Source organism: Mus caroli, chromosome 19 (assembly GCF_900094665.2).
Source record: "Mus caroli chromosome 19, CAROLI_EIJ_v1.1, whole genome shotgun sequence".
NCBI classification, from domain to species: domain Eukaryota; kingdom Metazoa; phylum Chordata; class Mammalia; order Rodentia; family Muridae; genus Mus; species Mus caroli.
Window position 1 is genome coordinate 7,705,196 of NC_034588.1, and position 27,823 is coordinate 7,733,018.

Consider the following 27,823-nt stretch of genomic DNA (forward strand, 5'->3'; position numbering starts at 1 on the left):
AAAAAACAAAAAAAAAATTGGAAAAAGAAAAAAAAGAAAGAAAGAAAATGCCTTGCTCTCTGCATTGTGTCAGGGCCTGAGGCCACGCACCCTAGCAGATACCCACTCACATAGTGCGAGTTCTCCCACTCCGTGGAGCCCTTGCCCTGCTGCTGGTGGATCAGGGGAATCTCCTTGGGCTCCAGTCCTGTGATAGTCTGAGGCCCGTGATCCTGGGTGTCGAAGTGGACCTTCCTGACCTGGAGGAGTGAAAACTCATGAGAGCGCACCAGTCACATTCTATCCTCCACTGCTGCCCTTCATGGCAGGCAGTCTGTGAGGCTCTATTACAGTGACATCAGAGGGGCCCCACATCCTGCTCGTAGTGATTCTCATACCCTGACAGCAGCCCATGGGGACTTTGGGTCCTCAGACTGTTGCAGGCACTTAAACCCTTGTTGGGCCCCTCAACCAGGGACTCCTGCCCCAGAGCCTTTGAACTTTGTTGCAGACACTGCTTGGAACACACATCCCTTAGGTAGCTGTGGCTAGAGGAATGGCCTCTTTTGAACCTTGCCTAGTGTTTCCATGCTAACTTCTTTCCCAGTCTTTGGGCTTCTGATTCATCCCACCCCCTTCCTCAGAGCTGTATTTCTCTCTGCTCTTACCCCTTCCAAAATTTTTAATTTTATTTTACATTTAAGAGATATATTAGCCAGGCTGTGGTGGCACACACCTCTAATCCCAGCACATGGGAGACAGAAGCAAGAAGATCTCTGTGAGTTTGAAGCCAGCCTGATCTACGTAGCTAGATAGGTAGTTTGTGGACAGACAGGATTACACAGAGGAACCCTGTCTCAAATAAACAAACAAACAAACAAAAACAAAAAAGAAAGAACGAAAAAAAGAAACCAAAAATGAAAAGAGGAGATTTGTTAGTATTTCATGTGTCTGAGCTTGTATCTGCCACAAAGATCAGATGAGGGCATCAGCTACCCAGGAGCTGGGGATCCAGGAACTGAGCTCACATCCTCTGGAAGAGCAGAGAACACTCTTAACCACATCTCCTGCTATCATCATTGTCATTAGTTACATTGAGATATGGCCTCATGTGGCCCAGGCTGGCCTTAAACTTGATGTGTAGCTAAGGATAACTCTGTACTTGTTATCTTGCTGCCTCCCTATCCCCAGTGCTGGGATTACAGGCATAGACCACTGTGTCTGGTTTATGAAGCACTGGGGGATGGAACTCAGAACTTCATGAATGTGTTCAGCAAGTGTGAGACCCACTGAGCTACAGCCTAAGCCCACTCCCTCCAAATGTGCAATGTCTTCAGAGGACATTGCTTGGATGCATGGCTACCTGTCCTCATGATCATGGAGGTGACTTGAATGGTGGTAATAATGATGACAGAAGTGAAGAGGTCGGGGTGACTGTGACAGTGACCTCGAGGCAATGAGGGTAGTGGCAAAGGGTTTGAATGTATGACTAGGATCCTGGTATCTGGGAGGATGGAGTAGGGATGAGAGTGTGGACAGGGCTGCAAGGAGAGGGAGTGGCAGTGGGGAGAGCGGGGATAAAGACAGGACCACAGTGGGGAGCGACCCCTCACCCTACACTTTGGCTCTTCCAAGCTATGTCTTCTCAGCTCTATGCAATGGGTGGAAGTGCTACTTCAGCTTGCCAGAAGGAACCCACCCTCCCTGTCTTGCTGCACACATCCTGGGGCTCACTCCTGCCTAGCCTGGGCCTAGCACTGACCTCCTTGGAATGTGGTCCAGGGTTGAGTTTTTCTCGCCCGTAGCTGGAGGTTGTCTGGTGCAGGTTCCAGGGCAGGGGTTGTTTACCATCGGGCACTTCTAGGGGAGAGTAGCTCTGACTGGTCACAGACTTGGAAGTGTCTCGGATTTGTTGCCTAAGGGGTGGGAGGAAGCAAGAGATGGGCCCTCCAGGGCCACCTTCTTTGTTCTGGGGCTGAGGGCTGCAGTACTTATTCCCAGGAGCACCATCTCCCATCCTTCTCCCAAATGTTTTAAGAGTCCTTCTTGGCCCTGGGGCCAAAACTGGGCAACATGCCCAGAGCCATTCAGGCCTTGCTTTGGAGCCTGGGGCAATGACATCTCTAATATTTAAGATCCAGCAGGACAGAGGAGGGAGACAAGGAGTAATGGAAACTGTACCCCATGGCAGGATTGTCCAGGGTGTCCAGGTGCGGTTGGTAGGAGACCAGGGGCCGATAGTTGGATTTGTAGCCTGTGCCTACATGGCTTCCCAAGCGGGGCTTAAACTCCTCCCGACCTGCCAAGGGGCAAGAAGGAAACCAAAGGCCACCAGAAGGGTGAGGAGTGGCTTCCCAAGCAGAGCCAGCAGCCACCAGGGCCTAAGGAACCCTAAGCCAGGGGAACACCTAACAACCCAGGTGTTGGGAGCGGTGTAGGCCTGGCCTGTGGAGGACTATGATGCCAGAAAACAGAGCCAGTGGCATGGGGTCACAGGAGCCATGTGCAGACACACTTCAGTGACAGGACCAAGGAAGGGGACAGCCAGACGAGGCCAGCTTGATTGTGTGAGCCTTGGGCTCAGGGAATGGAGCCACTCTGTGTGGCAGGTCACTCTCTGCTCCGATTGACCTAGAGGGTGTGCCTCTCCTGGTCCCTCTTCCCATACAGGATCCTGAAGGTAGCACCCACATAGAGGAGTCCTCACCATAGGCTGTGCAGTAGCTGGTAGCATAAAACTTCAGAGGGTCAGAGCATCCCCCCGAACTCATCTTCACGTAAGGAGAGACAACCCCAAGAGGGAGTTTCCCCATCATGATGTGTGAAGCAGGGGCCCCACGGGCCTGAAAAGAAACCCAGGAGATCCTCGTGAGTCCTGACCCCAGGCTTCAACCTCTGCAATGACAGTCACCCCCTCAGAGGCCCGAGTCATCCTCACAGGCCCTGTTCCCGTTTCTGGAAACTGCATCCCAAGTCAAACAAAGAACCCACCTTCAACTCTCACACTGGCGTGTCTCTTACCTACATTCGAATGCCCCCACTTTAGAGCCAAGAAACGATGCTGAGAAATGAATTGAAGATCTTAACAAGGGCTCTCCAACTCCTAGTCCTCTGGTCTGACCTCCTACATGTGCTTCTTAGAGAGTACATGACCAGATGACCGCCTGCCTGAGCTTTCTCTCCTGCGAGACATGCCCCGCCCCCACCCCATCCATCTCTTACTCAGTTCCTCCCCCCCCGGCCCCACCTCCCTGTGGAAGTTGACTTTGCTCTCCTGGGGCCCTACACAGTAGGCCCCACCCTCACCTACCCTCTGCAGCAAGCTCTGAGGTCGGCAGAGGCCACAAGAGGCTGGAGCTGCTCAAGAGAAGCTGGCCCTCCTGAGGTGGAGATGGCCAAGCTAGAAGAAACAGTGTTGCTTAGCAACCAGCACCTAGCAACAGCGTCCCAAGCCTCTGAAGTCCTTCTCAAACCATGGCCCACTGAGGGGCTGACCTGTCTAGGAAGGGAAGTCCAGGCATAGCACAAATTTGGCTCTTCCTCCATGGCTCTGTCCCACACTACCTGGACAAGACCACGAAGAGTTGCTTGTCAAACTGATGTGAAATAAAAGATAATCCGGGACAATCTCTCCCATTTACAAAGTATCCACTTCTCACGGTGGATACTTTACATCGTTTATCTCTGGCCTCCTAGCGGCTCTTCCAGGTAGCTGTTATTATCCTCTCTTCACTGGGGAACAAGAGGATTAGACGGGCAAAGCAACTGGACTGGCCAGAGATCTCAAAAAACAAAACAAAACACCACCACCACCACCCCAAAAAGGAAAAGAAACAAAACAGTTGCGATTCCACTTGGGTGGATCCTAATCCCACTTTTATGCCTCTTGGTAAATTAATCTTTACTATATTCTGCTCCAGCTAAGTCTGTGCTAAGCCTTTTTACACACATTACCTCTTACAATTTCCCAGATTCCCCCATGAGCTTGGGGCTCTTGGTACATGGCCAATAACCATAGCAGTGGTCAAAATCGAGGCTCCAACCAGACCTGTTGGCTTTGATGAGCTGTCTTTCCTCTTTACACTGTCACTTCTTACCTTAGTCAAGTATGTAACTTAGCACAGGTGATACTGGTTCAACACCTGCGGAAAGGAAGGGGCAACACTGGTACTTACTTGCAAGCTGTGGTCTAAAGGTTCCTGGCCAGCTCTGCAGAGACTTCAGTTAACAACATGCAAGCCTCAAGTTGGTTTTCAGTCTTGTAAACATTGTGACAGTTGGATCTCCAGGGGTGGAGAAGAACTCGGCTCAGTATCTGCCAATTCCACCATCATGGCTACTTGCAAATAGCCAGTTCAGTGTCCCAAATGGGAACCTTAAATACTGTTTTAGTTTTTGTTTGTTTGGTTGGTTGGTTTTGGGTTTTGTTTTGTTTTTGTTTTTGTTTTTGAGACAAGGTTGCTCTGTGTGGCCCTAGCTGTGTAACTTGCTCTGTAGATCAGACTGGACTCAAAGTCACTAGCCCCTGCCTCCCAAGTGCTAGGATTAAAAGCATGTGCCACCACTGTTCAGCTAAATAATTTAACTTTTAACACAGCAGGGCTTAACAGCCAGCCTGTAGATTTCCAACCTTTAGCTATCACAAGAATGTGAGCTTCTCTTCTGGGATACCAGAAGAAAAGGAAGACCGAGGGAAAGGGGCTATGCTGCCTAGGATATATGCACATATATGGCCCAGGCACATGAAATAAATCCCACTACATCCCACATTAGCCCCACCAGCACCAGGGATCACAAGCACATTTTATTCCGGATTCAGAAGTTATCATGGTCTAGGAGGGCTTCAGGACAAACTGAGGCCCACTGGATTCTTCCCTTCCAAAGTCATGACTCTGTTACCAGGCCAGAGGACTGAATGCACACAGCCTTGCCTCCAATAAGTAGCTCCCAGCTTTCCAACAAAGAGGCTCATGGGTGCTCCATACATGAAACATGGTAAGATTGAGACTGCCACTGGTGGGGCCCACTTAGGGCAAAGAGCAAAGGCAGAGAGCAATGTTCCTCTAGGCACCCCTGGAGAAGAGGTCAAAGCCTGAGCTCAGAATCTGAAGACATGACACAAGCTCTGGCTTTGTCACTGAATACATATGAGACTTGATACAGGGCATGTGTTTCCAGTCCCTCCTAGAAAATGGAGGTTACTGTGAACCACTTAGCCAAGCACCAGTAGATAAAGGCCATCTACTGGGTTAGAGGAAAACTCTGGAAGAGAGGTGGCATCTTAGTTAGGGTTTTACTGCTGTGAACAGACACCATGACCAAAGCAAGTCTTATAAGGACAGCATTTAATAGGGGCTGGCTTAGAGGTGCAGAGGCTCAGTCCATTATCATCAAGGTGTGAGCATGGCAGTGTCCAGGCAGGCGTGGTCCAGGAGGAGCTGAGAGTTTTACATCTTCTTCTGAAGGCTGCTTCCTCCCACAATGACACACCTACCCCAGCAAGGCCACACCTACTCCAACAAGGTCACACCTCCTAATAGTGTCACTCCCTGGGCCAAGCATATTCAAACCATCCCAGCCAGATGGTGTGTGTGTATGTGTGTGTGTGTGAGAGTGAGTGTGTAAATGTATGTATACATGCATGTGCATGTCAAAGGGCAGCCTTAGTGTATGAACTTAGCCACTGTCTCAGTTTCTTTTCCTGTTGTTGTGACAAAATACTCTGAAAAAAGCAACTCTAGGGACAAAGGGCTTATTCAGGCTAACAGTCCAAGGGTATAGTCCAGCATGGCAGAGAAGTCAAAGTAACAGAAGCCTGAAGTAGCTGGTCTCATTGCATGCACAAGCAGAGAGCAGACAGCGGAGCCCGGAAAGGTGGCTTAGTGGTTAAGTGCACTTTCCGTTCTTGAAGAGAATGTCATTTCAGGTGACTCACAGTCATCTGTAATTCCAGCTCCAGGAAATCCTACGCCCTCTAAGACAGCAAGTGAATACATTCTACTGTTCAGGTAGCTTTCTCCATTTTATACGGTCTAGGTTACCCTCCCTGGCCAGGAAATGGTCTCATCCTTAATTTTAATAGATCTTCCCACATCAATTAATCCAGGGGCAGAGAGGGAGGGATACCTCTGTGAGTCTGAAGCCCTATCTACGTATCTATTTCCAGGACAGATAGACAGGCCTGGAGAGAGAGAGAGAGAGAGAGAGAGAGAGAGAGAGAGAGAGAGAGAGAGAGAGAGAGAGAGAGAGAGAGAGAGAGAGAGAGAGAGAGAGAGAGAGAGAGAGAGAGAGAGAGAGAGATTGTATCAAAAAACAAAACAATATAACCCTGTGGCCCATTTCCCAGTAAACTCTATGTCCTGTCACAATTACAATGAACACTAACCATTGTAGGCTCTTTCGACATATATTTGATACCCAGTCTCTCATTGGTCTGGAACTTTACCACATGAGTCGTGCTATCTGGTCCCTGGGCTTCCAGGAATCTGCCTGTCTCTGTCTCCCTTCCAGCCACAGAAAGAATTAAAAGTTTCTTCTTTCATGCATAGCTTTTTATGTGGTTTCTAAGTATCCAAACTCAGGCCCTCCTGCTTGTGGGGTAAGTGCTTTACCTACTGAGCCATCTCCCAAGTCACTAGGCAAAGGGTTGGGCCAAACAGATAAAGACAGGAATTCCACTGGATCTCAGACAAGGTCATGTGATGGGTCAAAAGAAAGTTCTCTTAGGGAGACTGAGCTCAAAATCTCCTCTGTAGGACTTCTCTGAGCCTGTCTCTGTGTCTGCAAGCTGAGATAACATGTCTGACTCACAGGGTCAAAGTCTTTGTTGAAGTAAAATACCTGATGGCCATGCCTGGCAATCCAGTGAACACTCCGCCAGGAAGGTAACAGCAAATGGTGAGCGGGCTTCAGCCTGGCTTCTGGGACCGAGTCTGTGTAGCTGGATCCTGTACAGGGGAGAGACGTGGGAGGGAAGTTCTAGATGGCCTTTCAGAGAATCTTGGGCTGCTGGAGCTGACAAAAGGCCAACCACCGCTTAGGGCTGGCAGTCCCCGGTTGTTGCAGACCTTGTTTTTTGTTGTGTGGCGACATCTAGTGGTTGTAATGCGGAACTGAAAGTGAGGATGTCCATAGACCTGAGGTTCCTTGGATGCATCCGCAGAGTGGACGATGGCTAAAGCCTGGTTCACCTATGCACTACCACTCTTCTGAGAAAACCTGGTTCACCTATGCACACCCACTCTTCTGAGAAAACCGGACAGGCCTGGATCTCGTGAGAGGCTGAAGCCTAAGGGCTGCCCACATGGATGTAGGTCCTTGTAGCAAATTGTGTAACTTGGCCCACTCATCTTGTCATCTGAATCCCCAGGTTTCTCCATCTCTACAGAGAAGCTGACTAACAACAAATCCTTTCAATCTAGGTTGAAAATCCAGGCCCCAAATCACCCCATTTTCTTCCCATACTCGCTTCTATTCATCAACTTCTACCCCTGGGCTGGACACCGACCTAGGAATCATCTCCTAGTTTTTTACTTTTGAGACAGGGCTTCAGGTCTACTTTGCAACATAGCTACTGATGGCCTTGAATTTGTGACTCCGCTGTCTCCACCTTCCAAGGGCTGGGATCACAGGCATGGGCTATAGGACTCAGTTTATATGCTGCTGGGGGTTTGAACCCAGGATTTTGTGTCCGTATGTTAGGCAAGTACTTTGTCAACGGAGTTACACTCCCAGTCTTCTCCCTGCTGCATCTCATCAATTTTTTACTCTGCCCTACCAGGGGGAAATTATTGCTAATAAACCTATCTTACAAATGGGGAGGCCAACTAGAGTCTCACAGGCAGGAAGAGGTGGGACTTGGATCAGAATGCAGCTTTAACTGAAGAATCCATTCCCTTCCTGCCGGGTAATACTCTGTAGAGTGCTGGGGCTGCAGCGGTGAGCTCTGACAGCACTTGGTTCAACTTAATGGCTTTGCAAAGTAATGGCTGCCTCAGGCTGGAGGGCAACATCCTTCCCTTTTCTAGATCTGACTGAGATCAGATATTTATGCTCTGGGCTGCAGGTTCCCCCTAAGAGGGTTAAATGGAGCATGTAAGATGTCACACTATCAAGCATGTGTGGTTTGACCTTGCTTGGTGCATCTTGATGGCTGATCTCGGAGTGCAGAGCTCTTAGGAAGAGACGGGCCAGTAGATCCCAGCTTAATGGAAGGGCACCATCCAACAGGGACAGTCAAGCAAGAGCCTCACAGGCTGACTCAGGATTTGCTGGGTATCAGGCACCATCCTCATCGTTTCCCACACATTAGCACATCTAAACCTTACCACGTGCAAGTGGAAAGGATCAGATCTTCCATTTCATGGATGAAAAAACTGAGGCACAGAGAGACTGCCTGATTTATCTAGGGTTACACAGCTCGTAAAGGAAGCAGCGCTGTTAGAAGCAAGTTTGACTGCCCCTGAGACCATGCTGCTAACCACTTTGAAAACACCTCACGGATTGTGTCAGTTCTCCAAACTCTTTTTCAAGACAGGGTTTCTCTGTGTAGCCCTGGCTGTCCTGGAACTCACTCTGTAGACCAGGCTGGCCTCGAACTCAGAAATCCGCCTGCCTCTGCCTCCCAAGTGCTGGGATTAAAGGCGTGCGCCACCACCGCCCGGCTTCCAAACTCTTAAGAATCTTTCTTTTGATGGCATGCTTTTTAATCCTTTTGTTTGTTTGTATGGCTGGTTGTTTGGTCAGATCTCAAGTTGTTCTTCAAGACAGAGTTTCTCTGTATAGTCCTGGCTATCCTGGAACTTGATTTGTAGACCAGGCTGGCCTGGAACTCAGAGATTCACCTGCCTCTGCCTCCTGAGTGCTGGAATTAAAAGTGCATGCAAGAGCTGGAGAGATGGCTTGGCAGATGAAATCACTGGCTGCTCTTCCAGAGGACCCAGGTTCCGTTCCCAGTGCTCACGTGGAAGCTCACAACTGTCTGTATTTCCTGTTCCAGGGGATCCAACATCCTCATACAGAAGCACATGCAGGCAAAATGCTAATGTACATAAAATAAAAATATGTACATTATTTCTAAAAAGTGTATGCCATTATAACGGGCTTTGATTCTTTTCCTGTCTCCCAGACCTTCAAATGCCCCGGGCAAACAATTCACAAGAGAAAAGCACCACAAGTGGGAAGCAGGGGGATGTGCATGTATCTCAGTTGGTAGAGTGCTTGCTTAGCACTCATGAGGTCCCGAGATCAATCCCCAGCACTGTATAAAACTGCTGATGCCAGGACACAGTGGCACACACCTGCACTCATATCACTCAGAGGTTGAGGCAGGAGGATCTTAGAAGTTCAAGGTCATCCTCTGCTACATAGTGAGCTCAAGGCCAGCTTAGGCTACATGAAATCTTAATTCAAAAAGAAAATAAATAAATATAGATTACAAGAGCCCTAGCTCAATTCCCAGCAACCACATGGTGGCTCACAACCATCTGTAATGGGGTCTGATGCCCTCTTCTGGTGTGTCTGAAGACAGCAACAGTGTACTCACATATAATATATATATATATATATATATATATATATATATATATATATATATATATTAAAAAGAGCCCTAGCTTTGGGGAGTCATGGGGATGCATTTGCATCTGTCATGGACTATAGCCAAGGAGACTTGTCCTCATCAGGACAGTGGGAGGTGACTGCTTGCTGGGCTGAGAAAAGAGTGAGGGAAGTCTGAATAGTGCCCACACGATGGACTCTAAGGAGTGGCCGATGATGTGACTGTTTGGGTACACTGGTTATATGTATAGAGGTGCCAGTGAACAGGGCTCCATCTTTAGTTTCTCTGTACTGGGACCAGTCAGCCTCAGTGAGACAGGAGTGCCAGCACAGGACCAACCTTTCAAAAGTGCTGGGGTGCCTGGGGTGACGGGTCAGTCAGTTGCATGTGTGCCAGGACCTAAGGACTATCCCCAGAACCCACATTTTTTTAAAAAGGAGGGGAGGACTGAAGAGATGGCTCAGTGCTTGTTGCTCTTGCAGAGGACCCAGGTTCAGTTCCCTGTACCAAATGATGGTTCACAACCATCTCTACTCCAGTTCCAGGAAATCTGATTGCCATCTGACCTCCATGGGCACCACAGACATGTGTGACCAAACTTTTCACGGGGGAGAGGGTCACACCCTGGATAGGTAGCGCCCTGCAGACCAAAGAGCCAGATAGGTATCTTGACCAAAGTGCATCTTGGTGAGCCAATGAGTTTTACTGGGGTTACTTACAGGCGTGTGAGTGAGGAGTTGCTTACAGGGGCAGGAATGACTCAGACAGCTGCATCATCAAGGCCCACCCCAGTATGGGTGACAGCTCACAAAAGCTGGGAACTAGAAGCACAGTACACAGGCTGTTGGCATCTCAACAAGTCAGGAGTGTTCTTTCCAAGTGCCTCCGTTGATCTAAACCTCTTCCAGGCAACTTGGCCAGTTTTTTGCTTCTTCCAGGAACCTGATCTGGTTTCAGAGTCTTTTTTGCAGCTTGTCTTGTCTGAGAAGAACTCTCAGCTTTTATAGCTGGCAGAGAGAGGTCTAGTGAATCTGGTCAGTTTTAGGGACTTCCTGAAGCTATTTTGAGTCTTCTAACCATCCTGATTAAGGATCGTCCCTGTAGGATGGACTGCTTCGATCTCAGAAGAATCTATTAAACAAAAAGCTCTCTCTCTCTCTCTCTCTCTCTCTCTCTCTCTCTCTCTCTCTCTCTCTCTCTTTCGAACTATACATATTTTTAAAAAGTCGGGTGGGCTGGAAGTGGTGGCGCACACCTTTGATCCCAACACTCGGGAGACAGAGGCAGGCAGATTTCTGAGTTTGAGGCCAGCCTGGTCTACAAAGTGAGTTCCAGGACAGCCAGGGCTACACAGAGAAACCCTGTCTTGAAAAACCAAAAACCAAAAACCAAAAAAAAACTGGGTGTAGTGACTTGTGCCTGAAATCCAACCACTTGGAAGGCAGAGATAAGAGGATGCTGGAGCTTGCTAATCAGGTAGCCAAGTCTACTGGGCAAACAGTCAGTCAGTAAAGTGCTTACCATTTAAGCAGGAGGACAAGAGCTTGTCTCCCAGAAGGCACACGAAGACTGAGGACAGCAGCCCATGCCTATAATAATCCCAGCCCTGAATGAGAAGAGACAGGAGGATGGATCCCTGCGGCTCACTGGCCAGCCAGTCTAGCTGATCTGTGAGTTTCAAGTTCAGTGAAAGAAACTCCATCTAAAACTTATAGGGGGATAAGTGATGGAGGAGGAAACCTGGCATTGACCGCTGGCCTTCACACACAGGCACACCCATGTGTACACACAATATACACACACACACATGAAAACAATTAAAAAATAAACATGGTGGACAGTGTCTAATGACAGTTACAGCTATCCTCTGATTTCCACACGCAACTGCAGATGTACACACACACACACACACACACACACACACACACACACACGGAGTGACATCACTGGGAACTGAATTGGCACGAGACTACCAGGTTAAATGCAATCTCTCCCCAGCTCCCTCAAAGACACTGCCTTCCAGGATGGGCAGTGGCTCTCTCCTCACTTGCAGCTTTCTCTTCAGCCTCCGTGAACATGTCCTAGAAGAACAATACGACACTGATTTGATGGCTGTTCTGACTCTGCATGTTCTGTTCTCTCACTGTCTCCTCCAGGTGAACTTGTTAATCTTGCACAAGACTTAAAAATTTATAGCTCCCTCAGAAGATGCGGCAAGATGGAGGAGCAAACAGGAGTCGCTCTTAACCTCACACAGCAAGGGAGATTATCCACAGCCACCAGCAAACAGACACTCAGGGAAGGGGTTGGAGGGAGGGTCTGGTGGAGTCCAGGGATCTGATCTGGGCTCATAGCCCAAACCCAGGCCTCCCCTCCCTAAGCCTGTTTCCTTGGCTTCATGGTGGAATCACGGAGAAATGGTTCAGAGTGGAGTGGAGGATTCAGAAAAAGCAGTGATCAAGTGCTGAGAACAAAGTGGACCACACTGACAGGACTCAGGAAATCGAACGGGCAGTACTGCGGTCCCAGACTGCCTTGGAGTTGATTGGCAGGTGCTATGGGAGGAGCTACAGTGTGCCATTCCTGGTGACGTGCACAAGGGTCCCCTTAAGGGTGGAGAGTAAACGTGGGACCTGGCAGATGGGAGCATCCTGGTACTACAACATGGCAACCTGGGGAATGTGTCCCCAAAAATCCATCTGTTAAAAACTTAGCCCCCAAATTCATGCATTTGGTGATATAAAGATGCTTCAATTAGATGTCTGGGAGGTTGGACCCATGAGGGTAGCATTAGTGGCTTTACATGAAGAGATAGGGACCTCTGAGCAGACACCCTTTCTATCTATCAGGTACTGAGTTGTCCCTCTGTCACTGGATGACTATGTAAAGGTCATCACCAGATGTTGCACCCTACTCTAGGTTTCCCAGTCTCCAGTAAACTAAATAAACTTCTGTTTCTAATTGATTTTAGTGTGTGGTATTCTGTGATGGCGGCAGAAAACGGACTAAAACACAGCCTGAACCCACTAGAACATTCCTGTCTGTCACCTGCAGGGTTCCCACATGAGCACATGGAGTAAGCCTCTGTCTGTGGGAAGACCAGGGTGATGGTGATGAAGATGTCTTGCCAAACCCACAGTCAGCCCTCGATGACACATGACACAAGCAAGAAGCAGATAGGTGCTGCTAAGAGCCATCAAGTTCCGGCATCATCATACCCCTCAGCCCATCCTGACTTCCGTGAATTGTTATCTTCAACATTGATTGGCTGACTGAGTGACTGAGGCATCACCACGTATATGTTTGGGGGTGGAGCGAGATGCCTGTGAGCCATAGCATGAACATAGAGCTCAAACCCCTCAGGAGACAGCTTCAGGTGTCAGCCCTTCACAATGACCTTGTCTGAGTGCACGAGTACTTCACAGTCCAGGCTCCTGACTGGAAAACTTCTAGGGGACTCTCCTGTCTCCACCTCCCATTTTGCTATAGGCACTGAGGCTTCAGATCCACCCTCACTGAACCCAGTTTTACACAGGCTCTGAGGACTTAAATTCAGGTCATCAAGCTCTCACAATAAAGCACTCTAACCCACTATGACATATCCTGGCCCAAACACCATAATCTTAACTTACTTGCTTTTATTTTATGGTGCTAGGGATAGAGCCCAGAGCCTTACAGGCATGCTCAGCTAGCGCTCTACCACTGAATTATAAGTCTGTGATTAAGCATCATAATTTGTAAACACTATATTGCTATCCTTTGCACGTTAAATGTCTCTCAAACGTTAGTGTATTAAAGCCTTGGTCTCTCTCCACGGTGGTGCTATTAGGAGGTGCTAAGGCCCTTTAAGAAGTGGAGCCTCACCAGAGGTCCTTAGGCCACTGGAAGCATGTTCTTGGAGGGGATTTGGGGACTTTTGTTTCCTGGCCACCTAGTGAACAGTTCTTGGTCACACATTTTCTCCCTTAGTCTGCTAACATCCCTATCAGAAACCAAAGCAATGGATCTGCCCAGCCCGAGACCAGAACCTCTGGAATCGTGACCCGAACAGCTTTCTTGTATTTATTAGTTAACTATCCCAGCTGTTTCATTATAATAATGAGAACCTAAAACCACCGTTTCACTTTAGAACTGAGTGCAGGTTTAGCATGCCGCATATAATCTGCCATTCTCCCTGAAGCCCCAACCCATCGCTTATGCACCAGATGCCCTCTGGTCTCTCCCTGCCATAAACTACGCAACCCTCTCCAAACACCCTAGCTGCCTTGGCCTGTGCAAGGGCCCCCACTTGCACTCCCTCTTCTTGCTGGGGCACCCCTTCCAAGGCACAGACCCGAAAAGTCTCTCCTTACACAGAGCTCCCTGATGGTTCCTGGCAGTCACAACAAGGGATCACTCTCCAGCTGCATTTGGGTTTTGTTTGGAGAAATGAAGGCCATATTTGAGAAGTGGGATCTTATGTGCTACCAGCTCCCAGGAGGCTCAAGAGGCTTGTGTCGGGGTCCAAGGGGACCTCACCTGGGAACTCAGCACCCAGTAGAGAATGAGGTCTTGAGCAGTAGCCTCAGAGAAGAGTTAGCAGGGTGCAGGCGGCAGGTGCACCCAATGGGAGACCGCTCCCTGCTGTTTTAGGAGTGATACAGACAAACAGGAGAGACACTGTGGGCAAGCTGCAGGACATCTCATTGCCTCTGCTTCTCAGCTTAAGTGGGGACGCTAAGTGCTCTTGCTTTTCTGTATGAGATATGAGGGAGATTTATTAGCGGCACACTTCACACACACGGCAAGCACTTCTCAGCTTTATGGTCCCAGGCTCAGGCTGAGGTGTTGACTAACCAAATTAGGGGGAGGAAGCACTGCTCCCCCTAACACTGGCTGTCCTCCTGACACTGACCAGGCAGCAGGTCATGTGGCCCAGGATGCCATCTCCAGAGCCTCCTGAAAAGCTGCACAGGGGCCTGTTATGGGGCCCGGGATGGGGTGGGAGTGGGGTTGAGGGAGAGGTGTCTCTGGTTTTCTAGAAACTATTCCTGCACACGTCACTGAAACGAACAATTCTGGACACTGACGACCGTTTTATTCCCTTTGGTGGCAAACTGAGACTTGTGTGAGAGCAAACAACGGAAATCTTTGAAACCTTCTGCTTTCTCCACCTCTGGCTGGTGATTCGACTAAGACAACCCAGGGACAGTACAGATGGGAGGCCTCGGTACCCAGCCCCTTCCTTCTGGAGACAGACCAAGGGCATATCTTCTGGGAAAGCTGGGAAAGCATCCAGCTGAGGCTGGGAGTACGTGTGTGTGTGTGTGTGTGTGTGTGTGTGTGTGTGTGTCCTTGTCATTAGGGTAGCCAGCCATTTCTGTCCACCTGAGAAGCATCCTGTCCACCCTAAGCAGGGTTGGCTGCGGAGCGTGGAGGCTCCCAGGCCTTATGGAGTAGCATCTGTTTCCTGAAGCACACCTGGAACTCAGAGTTGTCTTCAAAATTTTATCATCTTGGATCTTCAAAGGCCAGGGAGACAATCAAGTATGTAGCCCTTCACTTGGCAAGACAGACAGTCTCATTCATTAAAGCCTTCCTCCCTATGGAAGTGGAGGGCAGGGAGCCACTTTCCCACACTGAACCACAGTCACTAGAGAAGGATCAGTCAGGTTCCTCATCCCAGCAGCCCCAGAGAGACTCTTGATTCTCACTGCTGCGAAATTTACTTTGGGGTTCAAATCAGACTCCTATCTGTAGACGTTAGTTAGTTAGTTAGTTAGTTAGTTAGTTAGTTAGTTTGTTTGTTTTAGACAAGAGTCTCATTCTGTAGCCCAGGCTGGCCCTCCTGACTCAGGTCCCTAGGCCCTGGGATGATAAGCATGTGCCACCATGCCCTATTTATGCATTGTTGGAGGAGAAGTCTATGAACTCTGGCATACAAGGTATGCACTCTATGACCTGAGCTACATCCACAGCCCTCTATCAGTCAGTTCACTCTTTTATCTTGTAAAAATGTGTCTGGGCATATTGCCTGCCTGCACAGATACAGGCACACCATGTGTAAGCCTCTTGCCCACAGAGTCCAGAAAAGGGTGTCACATCCCCATAGAGTGAGTTACAGGTGGTTGGAAACTGCCATGTGGGTGCTAGGAATCAAACTGGGCTCCTCTCCAAGAATGAGTGCTCTCAACCTCGGAGCCAGTCCTCCAGCCCCTAGTCATTTCATTTTAATCAACCAATTCATTAATTTTTGTGTATGTATGTATGTAGGGACGTGTACCACCTTATATGTATAGAAGTCAGGTGACAATTTGTGGAAGTCAGCTCTCTCCTATCACCATGTGGGACCTGGGGACAGAGCTCAGGTAGGCAGGCTTGGCAGCACAAGGCTTTGCCTGCTGAGGCATTTCAATAACTCAATGGTAATGCCTTAAATAATTAAGCATATGTTTTGTGTGTCAGGTGATGGATCTGGCTCTATATAATGAAAGGGAACAAAGCCAAACAACAGCACAACAAAACAGATCTAGCCCTTGTGTTTTGTGATGTTTAACATCCACCGGGGATACAGGCTTTTTTGTTAGAGAATCATTAGACAGATTTAAACCTGAGAGAGAGAAGAGGTGATTTCGAAGAACCGGCACCTGAACTCTGAACTGAAGGAGGAGAGGGATGAAGCAGGGAAGAGAGGGAGGAGCCTGTGCAAAGGCCCTGTGGTAAGAAGCACTGAGGTTTTGGGTGCAACTTAGAAGCTGAAGCACAGAAACTGAGAGGGACTGCTTTAAGATGGAGATACATAGCAGGCCAGTGACACGGGTCTGTAATACCAACTATTCCAGAAATGGAAGCATGTGGATTGCAAATTCAAGGCCTGCCTGAGTTACAGAGCTAAAGCCAGCTTGAACCTAGCAAGGCCTAAAGAAGGAATAGGGCATATAACCTCTGTCTTACTCAGTTTTCTATCTTTGTTTTTGTTTTTGTTTTTGATTTTTGTTTTTTCGAGACAGGGTTTCTCTGTGTAGCCCTGGCTGTCCTGGAACTCACTCTGTAGACCAGGCTGGCCTCAACTCAGAAATCCACCTGCCTCTGCCTCCCAAGTGCTGGGATTAAAGGCCTGTGCCACCACTGCCCGGCCAGTTTTCTATCTTTGTTGCAATGCCTGGGATATACAACCTAGAAAAAGGAAAGGTTTATTTGGCTAGTGATATTATAGGGTGCAGTCCATGGTTATTTGACCCTATTGCTCCTGGATCTGTGGCAAGGTTCAAGGTAGACATGTGGTGGCACATACCTCATGGGAGCCAGGAAGCAAAAGGGAGAAAGGACAGGACTGAGGTACAATATCCCAGTGACCTAATGTCCTTCCTCCTCCGAGGCTCCACCTTCCACCGATTCCAACTCCTCCCAGTATCTTAGTCAGCATCAGAGACTAACATCACTTTAGCATGTGGGCTTTGGGGAATTACCATCCAAACCATCCCACCTACAAGGAACTCTTGGAGGCCATCTTAAGGGTTTCCCCTCCTCTCCTCTCTTCCTTCTCTTTTCCTTTCCTTCATTCTCTCCCTCTTCCCTTCTGTTGAGCCTTTAAGGCCTTCAAAGCACAGTGGAGGTGCCACATTAGCAGGCTAGAACTCATTAAGTATGGTTTGAAGGAGAATCACTCACATATAGGTGGTCAGGGAACCCTGGCATGAATGAGGTGACTACTGACAGCATCCAGAGAAAGGAGATGAGCATCCTAAGGAGCATCCTTTTCCAGGACTCGGATGCGAGTCATAGAGGTAAAGGTGTGACTGGAGAATCAGCAGGAAGCCCAAGGAAACGACAGATCATAAAGCCAGGGACAGATGCAATGGCAACAGATGCCTGAAGTCCACTCTGTTTAAGTATCCAGAGGTCACAGTGCACTTGAAAAGAGGTGTTTGGGAAGAAACACTATCCTAGAGTAATGAGGTGGAAAGCTAGTGACACATCATGAGTCTACTGTCCCTAGTTGCACTGGTGACACACGATGAGTCTGTCCTACTAGGCTGGGCCAGTGACACACCATGAGCCAACTGTCCTAAGATGTGTCAGTCAGACTGCAGCAAGCAATGGCAAGGAAGTGACTATTGAGCCAAATCTCCAGGTTATCTCAGGAAAGGTGTTCTTTTCACACTCATGGTTTGAGAGAATATAGGCTGCCCCTCTGCTTTGTGTAGCCCCCTTTAAGCCACAGGAGGGGAGACCCTTTGCACCAGTGTTCAGCTCCAAGTCGAGTCTATGGTGATATGCAGTAGTCTTTTCTCATGCTGTATGACTTCAGAAGCAGGCAAACTAGAGTGACCACTCACCATGAGAGCTTCACGACCACTGACAACCCAGGGGCCCAATCTCAGGCCTATGGCCGATCTCATTACAGCTGCACAGCAAAGGATAAGGCTGCCAGGGTTCAGAGTCTGTCTGGCAATCCCAATTGGTGAGCTGAATTCAGAACAAGAAAATTCTATGTATAACCTTAACTGTCCTGTGGCCTGCAGAGCTACTGCAAGGCAGACCTCCCACCCAAGGCTGGCTTTTGTCTTGCTGCTGCCTTTGGGGGTCAGTGGCTGAGGACCACAGATGAGGTCTTGCAGGCCTTTCACTCAGCTGTCCTTCTCCAGTGCTCCCTGGGGTGTGAGCTGTAACTCATTCATTGATTTTTCTGTGTCTGGTACTGAGTCTAGCACACTGCTTGGGAATCAATGAAATAAAGCACAGAGGAAAACAGTGAGTGCCTCAAGGAAAGAGTAGGCACATTCTTCTCCATCCCCAGCGTCTAGTGAAAACCATTACAGTATATCCTTCCAATTACATTTCTGAGCATCACTCATCCTGTTTCTGCTTAGACAGGAGGCGCAGTATCTAATTCACTATCCACTAAAACCTCCCACAGCATGACTCTGCTGAGAGACGGCTGCATCAAGGGTCAGGGACCGCGGGTCCGGCTCAAAAGAAGGCTAGCCTTAGGCTCTCCAGCCTCAGGACCAGTGCTGGCTTTTCTGCAACAGCCTTGGAGCAGGAGCTGTGATGGGGTGAAAGCCAAACTGGGGACCCTGGGATGAGGTCCCTATGCACTTCCTGACAACACTTGCCCAACCTCCTTCCTCACTCTGAGAAAAACAGCCAGCCAGTGACAGGACAACCCTGTAAGATTCAGTTTTGTCTCTGTTATTCAGGAGAGAAGGAAACACTCAAAGCAAGACGGGAATACTAATCCTTCCCTCCTGCTCCCCTCTTCCTAAGCCCAAAGGAAGTCTGAGCTCAAACTGTCAGGGAGAGCTTGGCTGCCTGTGTCCTACTTGGAGGGCTTAAGTAATTAAGTCTGCAGTGGCTAAGACTGTGGCCATCTCTCTGTGAAAATCAACTCCCCAGGCTACTCATTATAGTTTGAATATAAAATGTCCCCAACAGGCTCATATACTGGGGGGACAGCATTGCCAGATGATGGGTTTGGGGGGCTCCTGAGGACTCTGACCTCATTCCTTGTGGAGTTATTATATGGTGGCATTAATTGGAGGTAGTGAAAAAAGGTGGGGCCTGGTAGGAGGAAAAAGGTCCTGGGGACATAACCAGGATGCATCTTGTTCCTTCCTGCTTCTCTCTACTGCCTGGCCATTATGAGATGAGGGGTTGGCCCTCCATAGCCTTTTGCTCAGGTGCTCTGCTTCCACAGCCCCGAAGCAACAGAGTCAGCCAGCTGTGGGCTGTACCTTTTGAAAACATGAGCTAAAACAAACCTTGCCTCCTTTTTAATAGCGCCAGGCATCACTTGACAAGAAGTGACTAACACAGTTAGTCCTACAGGGAGCCACTGGAGGGCAGCTACACTGAGTCATCATCAGTCAGTAGCCTTCCCACAGACCGCAGATGAAGAGGAGAAAGGAGCTTATGCCATGCTGCAGTGTGGCAGCTCTGGGGCCGTTGCTTCCTTTCAGACCCTAGTCCTATCACTCCCTGCCTGTGACTCTGAGCAGGCAACCCACCCTCCTACCAACCCGTACTTCCTACCAACCGGGGGAAATAGTAAACAAGGATTAAATGAGAAGATCCACCTAGGACCCTTAGCAATCTGGTGCACGGTCAGACTTAATCATTACTATGGATGGCTACCATTGTGTCACTAGGGTGCCAAGTACCACGGTGAGCACTTCCCCTGCATTCATTCCTTTAGTCCTTACCCCCTGCACAAGGTTAGGTTCAGGTTTCACATCTACAGAAGAGAAGAAGCTGGAGAAGAAATGTGGCCACGGTGACAGTTCTAGGACTCTGAGCACGAGTTCCCAAAGAACTGCTCTCAGCTTTATAGATTTGTCACAGGGATTGAACCCAAGATTTCATGCGCACTAAGGCAAATGCTCAACCACTGACCCTTCTCTCTCCCTCCCCCAATATCTGCTCTTAACAGCTTTGTTCTTTTCCCTGTGTGTTCCAGGGTACTACAATAGGCATCTTTTTTTTTTTTTTAGGTTTAAAACAAATTTTGATGTGTGTGTGTGTGTGTGTGCACACGCGCGCGCGCGTGCACTCCTGTGCACACCTGTGCAGGTGCCTCTCTAACATCAGATGAGAAAGTCAGATGCTGCCCTGGAGCTGCCTGATGAGTGCTGGAAGCTGAACTTAGGTCCTCAGCAATTACTCTTAACTACTAAGCCATCTTTCTTTGTTGTTGTTGTTTTTGTTTTTTTTTCAAGACAGGGTTTCTCTGTATAGCCCTGGCTGTCCCAGAACTCACTCAGTAGACCAAGCTGGCCTTGAACTCAGAAATCCGCCTGCCTTTGTCTCCCAAGTGCTCTGAGCCATCTTTCTTGATCCAGATTTTTATTACATTTAATTATGGGTCTGAGTGGGGTATGTGTGTGAGTGCAGATGCACACTGAAGCTAGAGGTTGGACTCCTCTGGAGCTGAGTTACAGGAAATTGTGATCTATACAACATAGGTGCTGGAAACCAAACACAAGAGCAGTAGGCACTGAGCCATCTCTTCAACCTTATTAAATACTTAACAAGTGAATATCCTTATTAAATACTAACAAGCTGGGTGTGGAGCACAGCCTTGTATTTTGTGAGTGCTATAGTATGCATATGAGGTCAGATGACCACTTGGAGGCGTCAGGTCTCTCTTTCCACCATGTGGATCCCAGAGATTGACCTCAGGTTCTAAGGCTTGGTGGAAATCACCTTTAGCAGCTGAGCCATCCCACCCGCTTTGTAGCACACACTTGTAGTCTCAGCCTGTGGGAGGTAAAGGTGGGAGGATCAGGGGTTTAAGTTATATCAAGCTCAAGGCCACCCTGGGCTACATGAGACCACATTTAAAACAAACAAACAAACAAACAAAGAGTCACATGCTTTGCTGGCTAGTTACATAAAATAATGTGTTTGGCTTACATTTTACTCTAAATTCAGGTGCAGCCAAGGACCTAGCTTTAACATCTCATCACTGTGCGTCAGAATTCTTCTCTGCACATCTCCATTCTTCAAGACTGATACTGTCTTTTACAGCTTAGATACCTACATTTCTATCAATGGACGGCTTTTTAAAAGTTCCTCTTTTGGAACAAGATCTCACTGTGTTGCCCAGGCTGGCCTATGACCCCCAGACTCCAGTAATCCTCTCCCCTCAGTCTGTTGAGCAGAAAGGAAGACAGGTCCATACCACCAGGCATAAGTAGATGTTTGTTTCTCAAGCCAGAGTGCCTCTGCCTGAAGCCCCCCCACCCCCACCCCACCCCACACACTTGATGGAGGAAAGATGCTTACATAGCTCTTGCTGGGGAACTCAGGTGCCACCAGGCTCATGGCTGGCACCTGAAGAGATTCATCAAGTGGTCAGTTAAACGGTAAGAAGTTCAGTATCTTACAAACGATGGGCTGTACTAACAAGGGGACTTTCAGCTTCCCAGTTTCACTGCCCTGCTTAGCACATAAGGCTGCTTGGCTTAGTTTTATGTATGAATTGGTGCGCGTATTTGCACTGGTGTACAAGCAAATGTGTTTTTGTCCTGTGAATGGGCATGCACACATGTATGTGTGCAGGCCAGACATTGATATCCAGTGTATTTTTCAGTTGTTCTTCACCTCATTTTTTGACAGGATTTTACTCCATAACCCTAGTTAGGCTGGTATTAACTATGTAGCCCAGGCTAACCTATGTATCTCAGTCTCCTGATGCTAGGCTTACAGGCGGGTGCCACCATACCTCCTGGCTTTGGGCTTATTACAAAGCTTTCCTCTCCCTGTCTCGCCTCCAAGGGGCAGATGGACTGAAAGATAAATGTGAAGCTCAGCTATCTCAGGAGACTCCTTCCCCACTGATGCTTACAAATATAAGCCAGGTTATGCCACTGTCAAACATGGCTGAAGCTCAAGAAACTGGCTGAGCTCCAGCTGGTGCTCCAAGCCAGTAAGAGGTACCTCTCTCACGGCAGCCACAAGAGACACTCAGCTATCGTGGGAAGCCTAGGTACATTAAAACAATGAAGTGAAGAGCTGAAGGGAAGGAAGCAAATTTGACCTGGTTTGATGTGTCTGGAGGAGCCTGTACAAGGGGCCTCACAGGGTAGGTCAGATGCTCATGTGCCCAGTACAGGATCTGAATGAGGTCACTGAGCAGCAACATGTCACCAAGAACAATGAGTCTAGATGCTCTTCTCGTGGGTCCTGGGAAGCTGCTGGCCTTGGCAATATGTTTGTTAATTTTTTTTGGAAATGCACTGTGGCCGGCCTAGTTTTACTTAATGTCTAATAAAAGAAAAAACTGTTTACATAGCACCCTTGGGCTTGACGCTGAGCAGCTTTAGTTAGCAAAATCCTTCACTTTCAAAGATGACACAAGCCAGCAGCCTGGAAGGGAAACCATTCCTTTAGAAGCATGCCATTCCCAGGTGCAAGCTGAACACTGTGTGAAGACAGACGAAACGAGGGTAAGAAGGGATCAGAGCTGAGGTGCGGGCTTGGCTTCTGGGGCTTGTTGTGTAACATGCCCATGATAAATGGGGAAGGTGATACGCAATTCCTGTGCACTCCTTACAGTCCAGATGCTTCTATATATAAACCCTGTCTGTTTAGCACCTCCATCCCCCTAGGACATCAGAAGCCCATCTCTGTAAGCTCCTGCTTCTACTCCACAGGTCTCGTTCCTATTCCTTACGTGAGAACTAAACTTTTCCATCAAAGGACTTGTCACCAGGGTAGGTTTTTCCTTCCACTTTGCATTCTGGTAAAGCACTCTGTGGTTATGTTAATAAGCTCAGCCTTCTGACTTTCAGATGACTGCCCTGTGTGTATATGTGCAGTTGATGATAGGCAATCTGTTAGAAGACAGGCTCTAGGTCTCAGGGTGAGGCTTTGAACAAAGGCTCCTGTCTTCCTATGCTATTCTGGGGGTTAGGTGCCATCCAGTGTTACCTGTGATGGCTTTTGGCAATCTTGAGACGTAAGTGATTATGGCCCTTAGTTAGGAACCAAAGCTGAGCCCAGTAAGTTTACCCAGTAGCTAGGCAATAAGCAAAGGCGTGTGAGCATAACCATCATGCTGCACTGCATCTTCTCACAAGGGCTACAGTGGGGCCTGGGGGAGGGGGTCTGGGTGGAATCTTCTCACTGTGGGAAGTAGCTAGTGGCCTCCTACCTACCACAGAGCAATACAGAGCTGTCTCAGAACTGTCATTCTCGCCTTCAACTGTCCAGTGACGGTTGCTACCGTGTTGTCCAGCAGAAAGTTCGTGAGCTTTGGATGTAGATCAAACAATAATATATTCCAGCTTTCATCTTTTTATTAACCTTTTTATGATTTTTTTTAAATGTTCATTGGTGTTTCCCCTGCATCTCTGTGTCAGATCCTGAGTTACAGACAGTCGTGAGCTGCTTTGTGGGTGCTAGGAATCGAATCAGGTCCTCTGGAAGAGCAGCCAGCCAGTGCTCTTAACTGCTGAGCCATCTCTCCAGCCCCAAATCCTGGCATTTTGATCATGGATGCATTGCTGACTCCTTCCAAGGCAATCTCTTGTCCTTAAGTAAGCCCAATGCTATTTGTCTGTGGGAGCGTTGTGAGGTAACTGAAGCTGGTTCCCCCTTCCCTCCCTGGTCAGGGAACTTTTTCCTATAGCTCTTGTAGTTACCCACCCAGGCTTCTCAGTTCTGGCCTGCTTTCTCTAGCCAACACTTTTACATACCGGCCACAGTGACTGCCTCTTTGCAGCTGAGGGCAGAGCTCCTGCAGAAAGGACACCTTCAGGAATGCACAGCCCTCCTACCTACTGCATTCTAACCGTGTAGTCCAGGCTGGCCTCAAATTCTTAGTGATGCTCCTACCTCAGTTCTCCAAGGGCTAGGATTATAGGTATGACCTATCACACACAGTTAAAATGTTACTTCTTATGTGTCACTGTTATTTGGTCAACTAAAATAATTTGAAAGGCTGTCAGAATGAGGAGAAAGTTTGCCTCAATGCCACAAAGTCAGAAAACTTATGACTATAATCTTGTAAAACACCATTATAAGCATGACTACAGGTTGCATAGAAACAGACAAAAATGAAGATAATTGTGAGGGTTAGAGAACTGTCAATTCTCTTCTCTTGATATTCTTCAATATTCAACTATCTTTCAGTTTAAAACATGTATGTTGTAAAAATTTGATGAAGATGTTGACTTAAGTAGTATGCCCACAATATTCCTGCTTTGGTGCCTCATTCAGCTTGCTGTGCCTTTGATGGGCTCAGTTCAGGGGCTTGGATCGACACTCCTTAGCAAAAGAACTTATCAGGCTGGAAGGGAGCAGTTTTATCTTAACAAAGCCCAGGGTCACTGGATAGAAGATAGGGTCAGCTCTTCCTTCAGCAGCAGTGTCTTTTGTGCTGTTGGGGCTGAGGCAGCAGAATCGCTTCCCTATAGTGCCCTCTTGTGGCAGACCTGCAGCACAGCACTTAGCAGCCAGGTAAGGGGTCTGACCTGTGCTGTACAGACGAGCACAGGTTAGAATGAGTCATCTAACATATTACATGTCTTTCCTAGGAGAGATTCAAGAGTCTAAGGAGAAGCAGGAGGCCAAGGTCAGTGCCAGAAGCAGTTTCTATCCATATACTGACCACCATGACAGGCAGTGGTACCCAGCTTAATGAGGCTTTTCAAAGAGATACTCCAGATCTGGGGCACGCAGTCTTTGCTCCTTGTTTTTGTTTTTGGCAAATTCTCTCAGCAATTCCATGACTTCATTTTCAAATATTTCTGGGGCTGGTTTTGCTTCTGCAACAGAAGGGTGCACAGAAAGAATTGTGCATAGTCAGTGTTCATGGAAAAGATGTGGCGCTAAGAGGCTGCATACAGTACACACACATGTCTATGGAGTCTCAGCACTTTTGAGGCTAAGGCAGGAAGATTACTGCAAGTTCAAGACCACCTTGGCCCAAGAGAGTTCCAGGCCAGTCTGGGCAAGAGTAAAACCCTATCTTAAAAAACAAAAAAACAAAACTGGGTCTGGAGAGATGGCTCAGCTATTATGAGTACTTGTTGCTCCTGAAGGGGACCAGAGATCTCTTCTAGCACTTATATCAGGTTACTCACAATTACCTTTAACTCCAATTCCAGGAGATACCATGCCCTCTTTTGGCCACCCACAAGGCACCCACACACATATCCCAATAAAAATAAAAAGTAAACTTTTTTTTTTTTTCAAGACAGGGTTTCTCTGTGTAGCCCTGGCTGTCCTGGAACTCACTCTGTAGACCAGGCTGGCCTCGAACTCAGAAATCCGCCTGCCTCTGCCTCCTGAGTGCTGGGATTAAAGGCGTGCGCCACCACACCTGGTTAGAAAAAGTAAACTTTAAGAGACAGTTCAAAGGCTCAATGGTTAGACCCTTCCCACCATGACTGATAACCTGAGTTTAATCCCTGAATCCATGTGGTAGAAAGAACCACTTCCCTCCCACAAGCAATCCTCTGAACACACACACACTCTCGTACAATATAAAAATAAGTTTTTAAAGAAAAAGTAAATCTTTTTTTTTTTTTAATCTAAAAGCAAGCAAAAAACAAAAACCAAGCTGAATCTCTGGCAATGTCCAAGAACCACAGATGGATAACCTGCCCATGGGCCACTTCTGTCCTTCCTGCAAACACTCTAGGCTACCAGGGTTGGCTACCGCGGCCACACTTGTAAACAGCTTTGTTAGTGCACTGCTCTCACTGCTTGCATCAGGCTCCTTTGCACTACAGGCAGAGCTGAGGAGTCACAACAGAGCTCATGGTTAAGCTTATGGGTCCTTAAGCTATCTGGTCCTTAAGGTTAAAATACTTACTATCTGGTCCATAAGAAACAAATCTGATGCCCTGTGGCTGTGCAAGCCTGGCTGTCCTGCTTGGCTTTGCATTTGGCCTCAGCTGTCTTCTGGGTAGTTTCCCCTTACCTGTGGTTTTACCATCCACAATATCATTTACCTTACATTACCTTACATCATTTACAATATCACTTACCTCTACAGTTTGACAAAATACAAAATTCCAGAAATAATTAGTGAGTTCTATTTAAACTATTGGTAGGCTGATAAAAAGCTTAAGCCATTTTGCTCTTTCCGTCTTGTGTATGAGCCATCCTCATCCATGTTGCACATTGTATATACTACCCATGCATGAGTCACTTAGACTCCTCTGTTTTGGGAATATATTGAATGTATACATATTGCAAGTTTATGTTAAGTAATAGTAAGTAAGTAACTATTTTTCATTTTTGTTTGTTCTTTGTTTTTTGAGACAAAGTTTCTCTGTGCAACCCTGGCTGTCCTAGAATTCAGAGATCTGCTTGCCTCTCCTTCCTGAGTGCTGAGATTAAAGGTGTGAGCCACCATTGTTTAGTTATTTGTTGAGACAGGGTCTCACTAAGTAGCTCTGGCTGTCCTGGAAGTTACTAGGTAGACCAGGCTGGCCTCACACTCACAGAGATCCACCTGCCTCTGCCTCCTGAGTGCTCGGATTCAAGGCATATAACCATATTCTTTTTAATCAATAATAGACCCAAAGCACAAGAGTAGTGATGTAAAGTAGGCGCTGGGAGGGACACAGATATGGACAGACAGGTTAATTCTGGTGCTGTGTAGCAGGTAACACTGCAGGGTATTTACATGGGCTACATGGGCTCAGTATCATCCAGTTTTAGGAATCCACTGAGGATTTTGGAATGAACTCCCTGCAAATAAAGGGAGACTATAGTGATGTGTTTCCTCTTATTCTTTCAATTCTTTCATGTTGAGAGCTCCATTTCCAGGCCTCCCATTGTAAGCTATAAACTTTCTAAAACAAAAGTTCCGCTTCTTCTCTTTATCAGTTAGAGATCTTTGGTTGCAAATGACAGAAACTACTGTAAAGTTAAGCTAGTGGGAATTTCTGGGAAGAAATCAGAGGCCCAAATAATGAATATCAATCTGCAGAATGAGATGTTAGTACACAAGCAACAGGGCTACAAGACAAAAAACAAGAATGCCAGTCTTGCCTAATGGTAGGAGTTCAGCAGTGTTCATCATTTTCAACCTTTCTACCCTACAGATAGTTGGCTAAGACACCAACTACGAGCAAAGCCTCTCACCAGCGAAATTTAGGTGACAGTCTCCAGAGGCCTAAATAAAATGCTAAAAAGAATCCCTTCTAACTTAGACAGATTCTGTCTGCCCAGAGCCCGGCACCCAGTGAGTGTTCTGGGTATTTTGTGATTTGGGGGGGTTAATTTTTTTTCTCCTTGGGCTGGAGAGATGGCTCAGTGGTTAAAAGTGCTCACTGATTTTCCAGAGGTCCTGAATTCAATTCCCAGCAACCACATGGTAGCTCACAACCATCTGTAATGGGATCCGACGCCCTCTTCTGGTGTGTCTGAAGACAGCTACAGTGTACTCACATATGTTAAATTAATAGATAAATCTTTAAAACAATTCTGTTCTTAGTATTTATTTTTTGTGTAAGAGTGTTTTGCCTGAAGATATGTATGTGTACCATGTACATGACTGGTGCCAGTGAAGATCTCCAGTAACTGGAATTATGGCTGTTTATGAGTAACCATATGAGTGTTTGAAAATGAACCTGGGTTTTCTATAAGAATAGCCCCCATTTCACTTTTTTAAACTGTATTTGTGTCTGTGTGCGCATGCGTGCGTGCATGCGTGCGTGCGTACAGGAACATGCATGCTATAGTATGGCTATGGAGGCTTGTGTGCGCGTGCGTGCATGCGTGCGTGCGTACAGGAACATGCATGCTATAGTATGGCTTTGGAGGCTTGTGTGCGCGTGTGTGCAT

At 47.7% G+C, this 27,823-nt stretch overlaps 2 protein-coding genes across 6 annotated transcripts in view; both read right to left on the reverse strand.

Moving 5' to 3' along the window:
* Ppp1r32 (protein phosphatase 1 regulatory subunit 32) overlaps window positions 1-3,390 on the reverse strand; it is an 8,690-nt gene extending 5,300 nt beyond the window's left edge. For 2 of the 4 annotated variants that reach the window (XM_021151963.2, XM_021151964.2), the window contains exons 1-5: window positions 3,290-3,390; window positions 2,687-2,822; window positions 2,161-2,278; window positions 1,742-1,895; window positions 111-239 (exon numbers count right to left, since the gene is read on the reverse strand). In XM_021151963.2, the coding sequence (XP_021007622.1) occupies window positions 111-239; window positions 1,742-1,895; window positions 2,161-2,278; window positions 2,687-2,795 (510 nt within the window). In that variant the 5' untranslated portion in view covers window positions 2,796-2,822; window positions 3,290-3,390. Of the gene's footprint in view, window positions 1-110; window positions 240-1,741; window positions 1,896-2,160; window positions 2,279-2,686; window positions 2,823-2,970; window positions 3,041-3,289 lie in introns of all 4 variants that reach the window. The other 2 variants (XM_021151961.2, XM_021151962.2) reach the window with 2 other exon arrangements.
* A 2,175-nt stretch (window positions 3,391-5,565) lies between these two features.
* Window positions 5,566-27,823, reverse strand: part of Sdhaf2 (succinate dehydrogenase complex assembly factor 2) — a 42,774-nt gene continuing 20,516 nt past the window's right edge. Inside the window, exons 4-5 of one of the 2 annotated variants that reach the window (XM_029472457.1) lie at window positions 6,820-6,926; window positions 5,566-6,160 (exon numbers count right to left, since the gene is read on the reverse strand). In XM_029472457.1, coding sequence (XP_029328317.1) covers window positions 6,128-6,160; window positions 6,820-6,926 — 140 coding nt within the window. In that variant the 3' untranslated portion in view covers window positions 5,566-6,127. Of the gene's footprint in view, window positions 6,161-6,819; window positions 6,927-22,195; window positions 24,790-27,823 lie in introns of those variants that run through there. The other variant, XM_021151316.2, reaches the window with a different exon arrangement.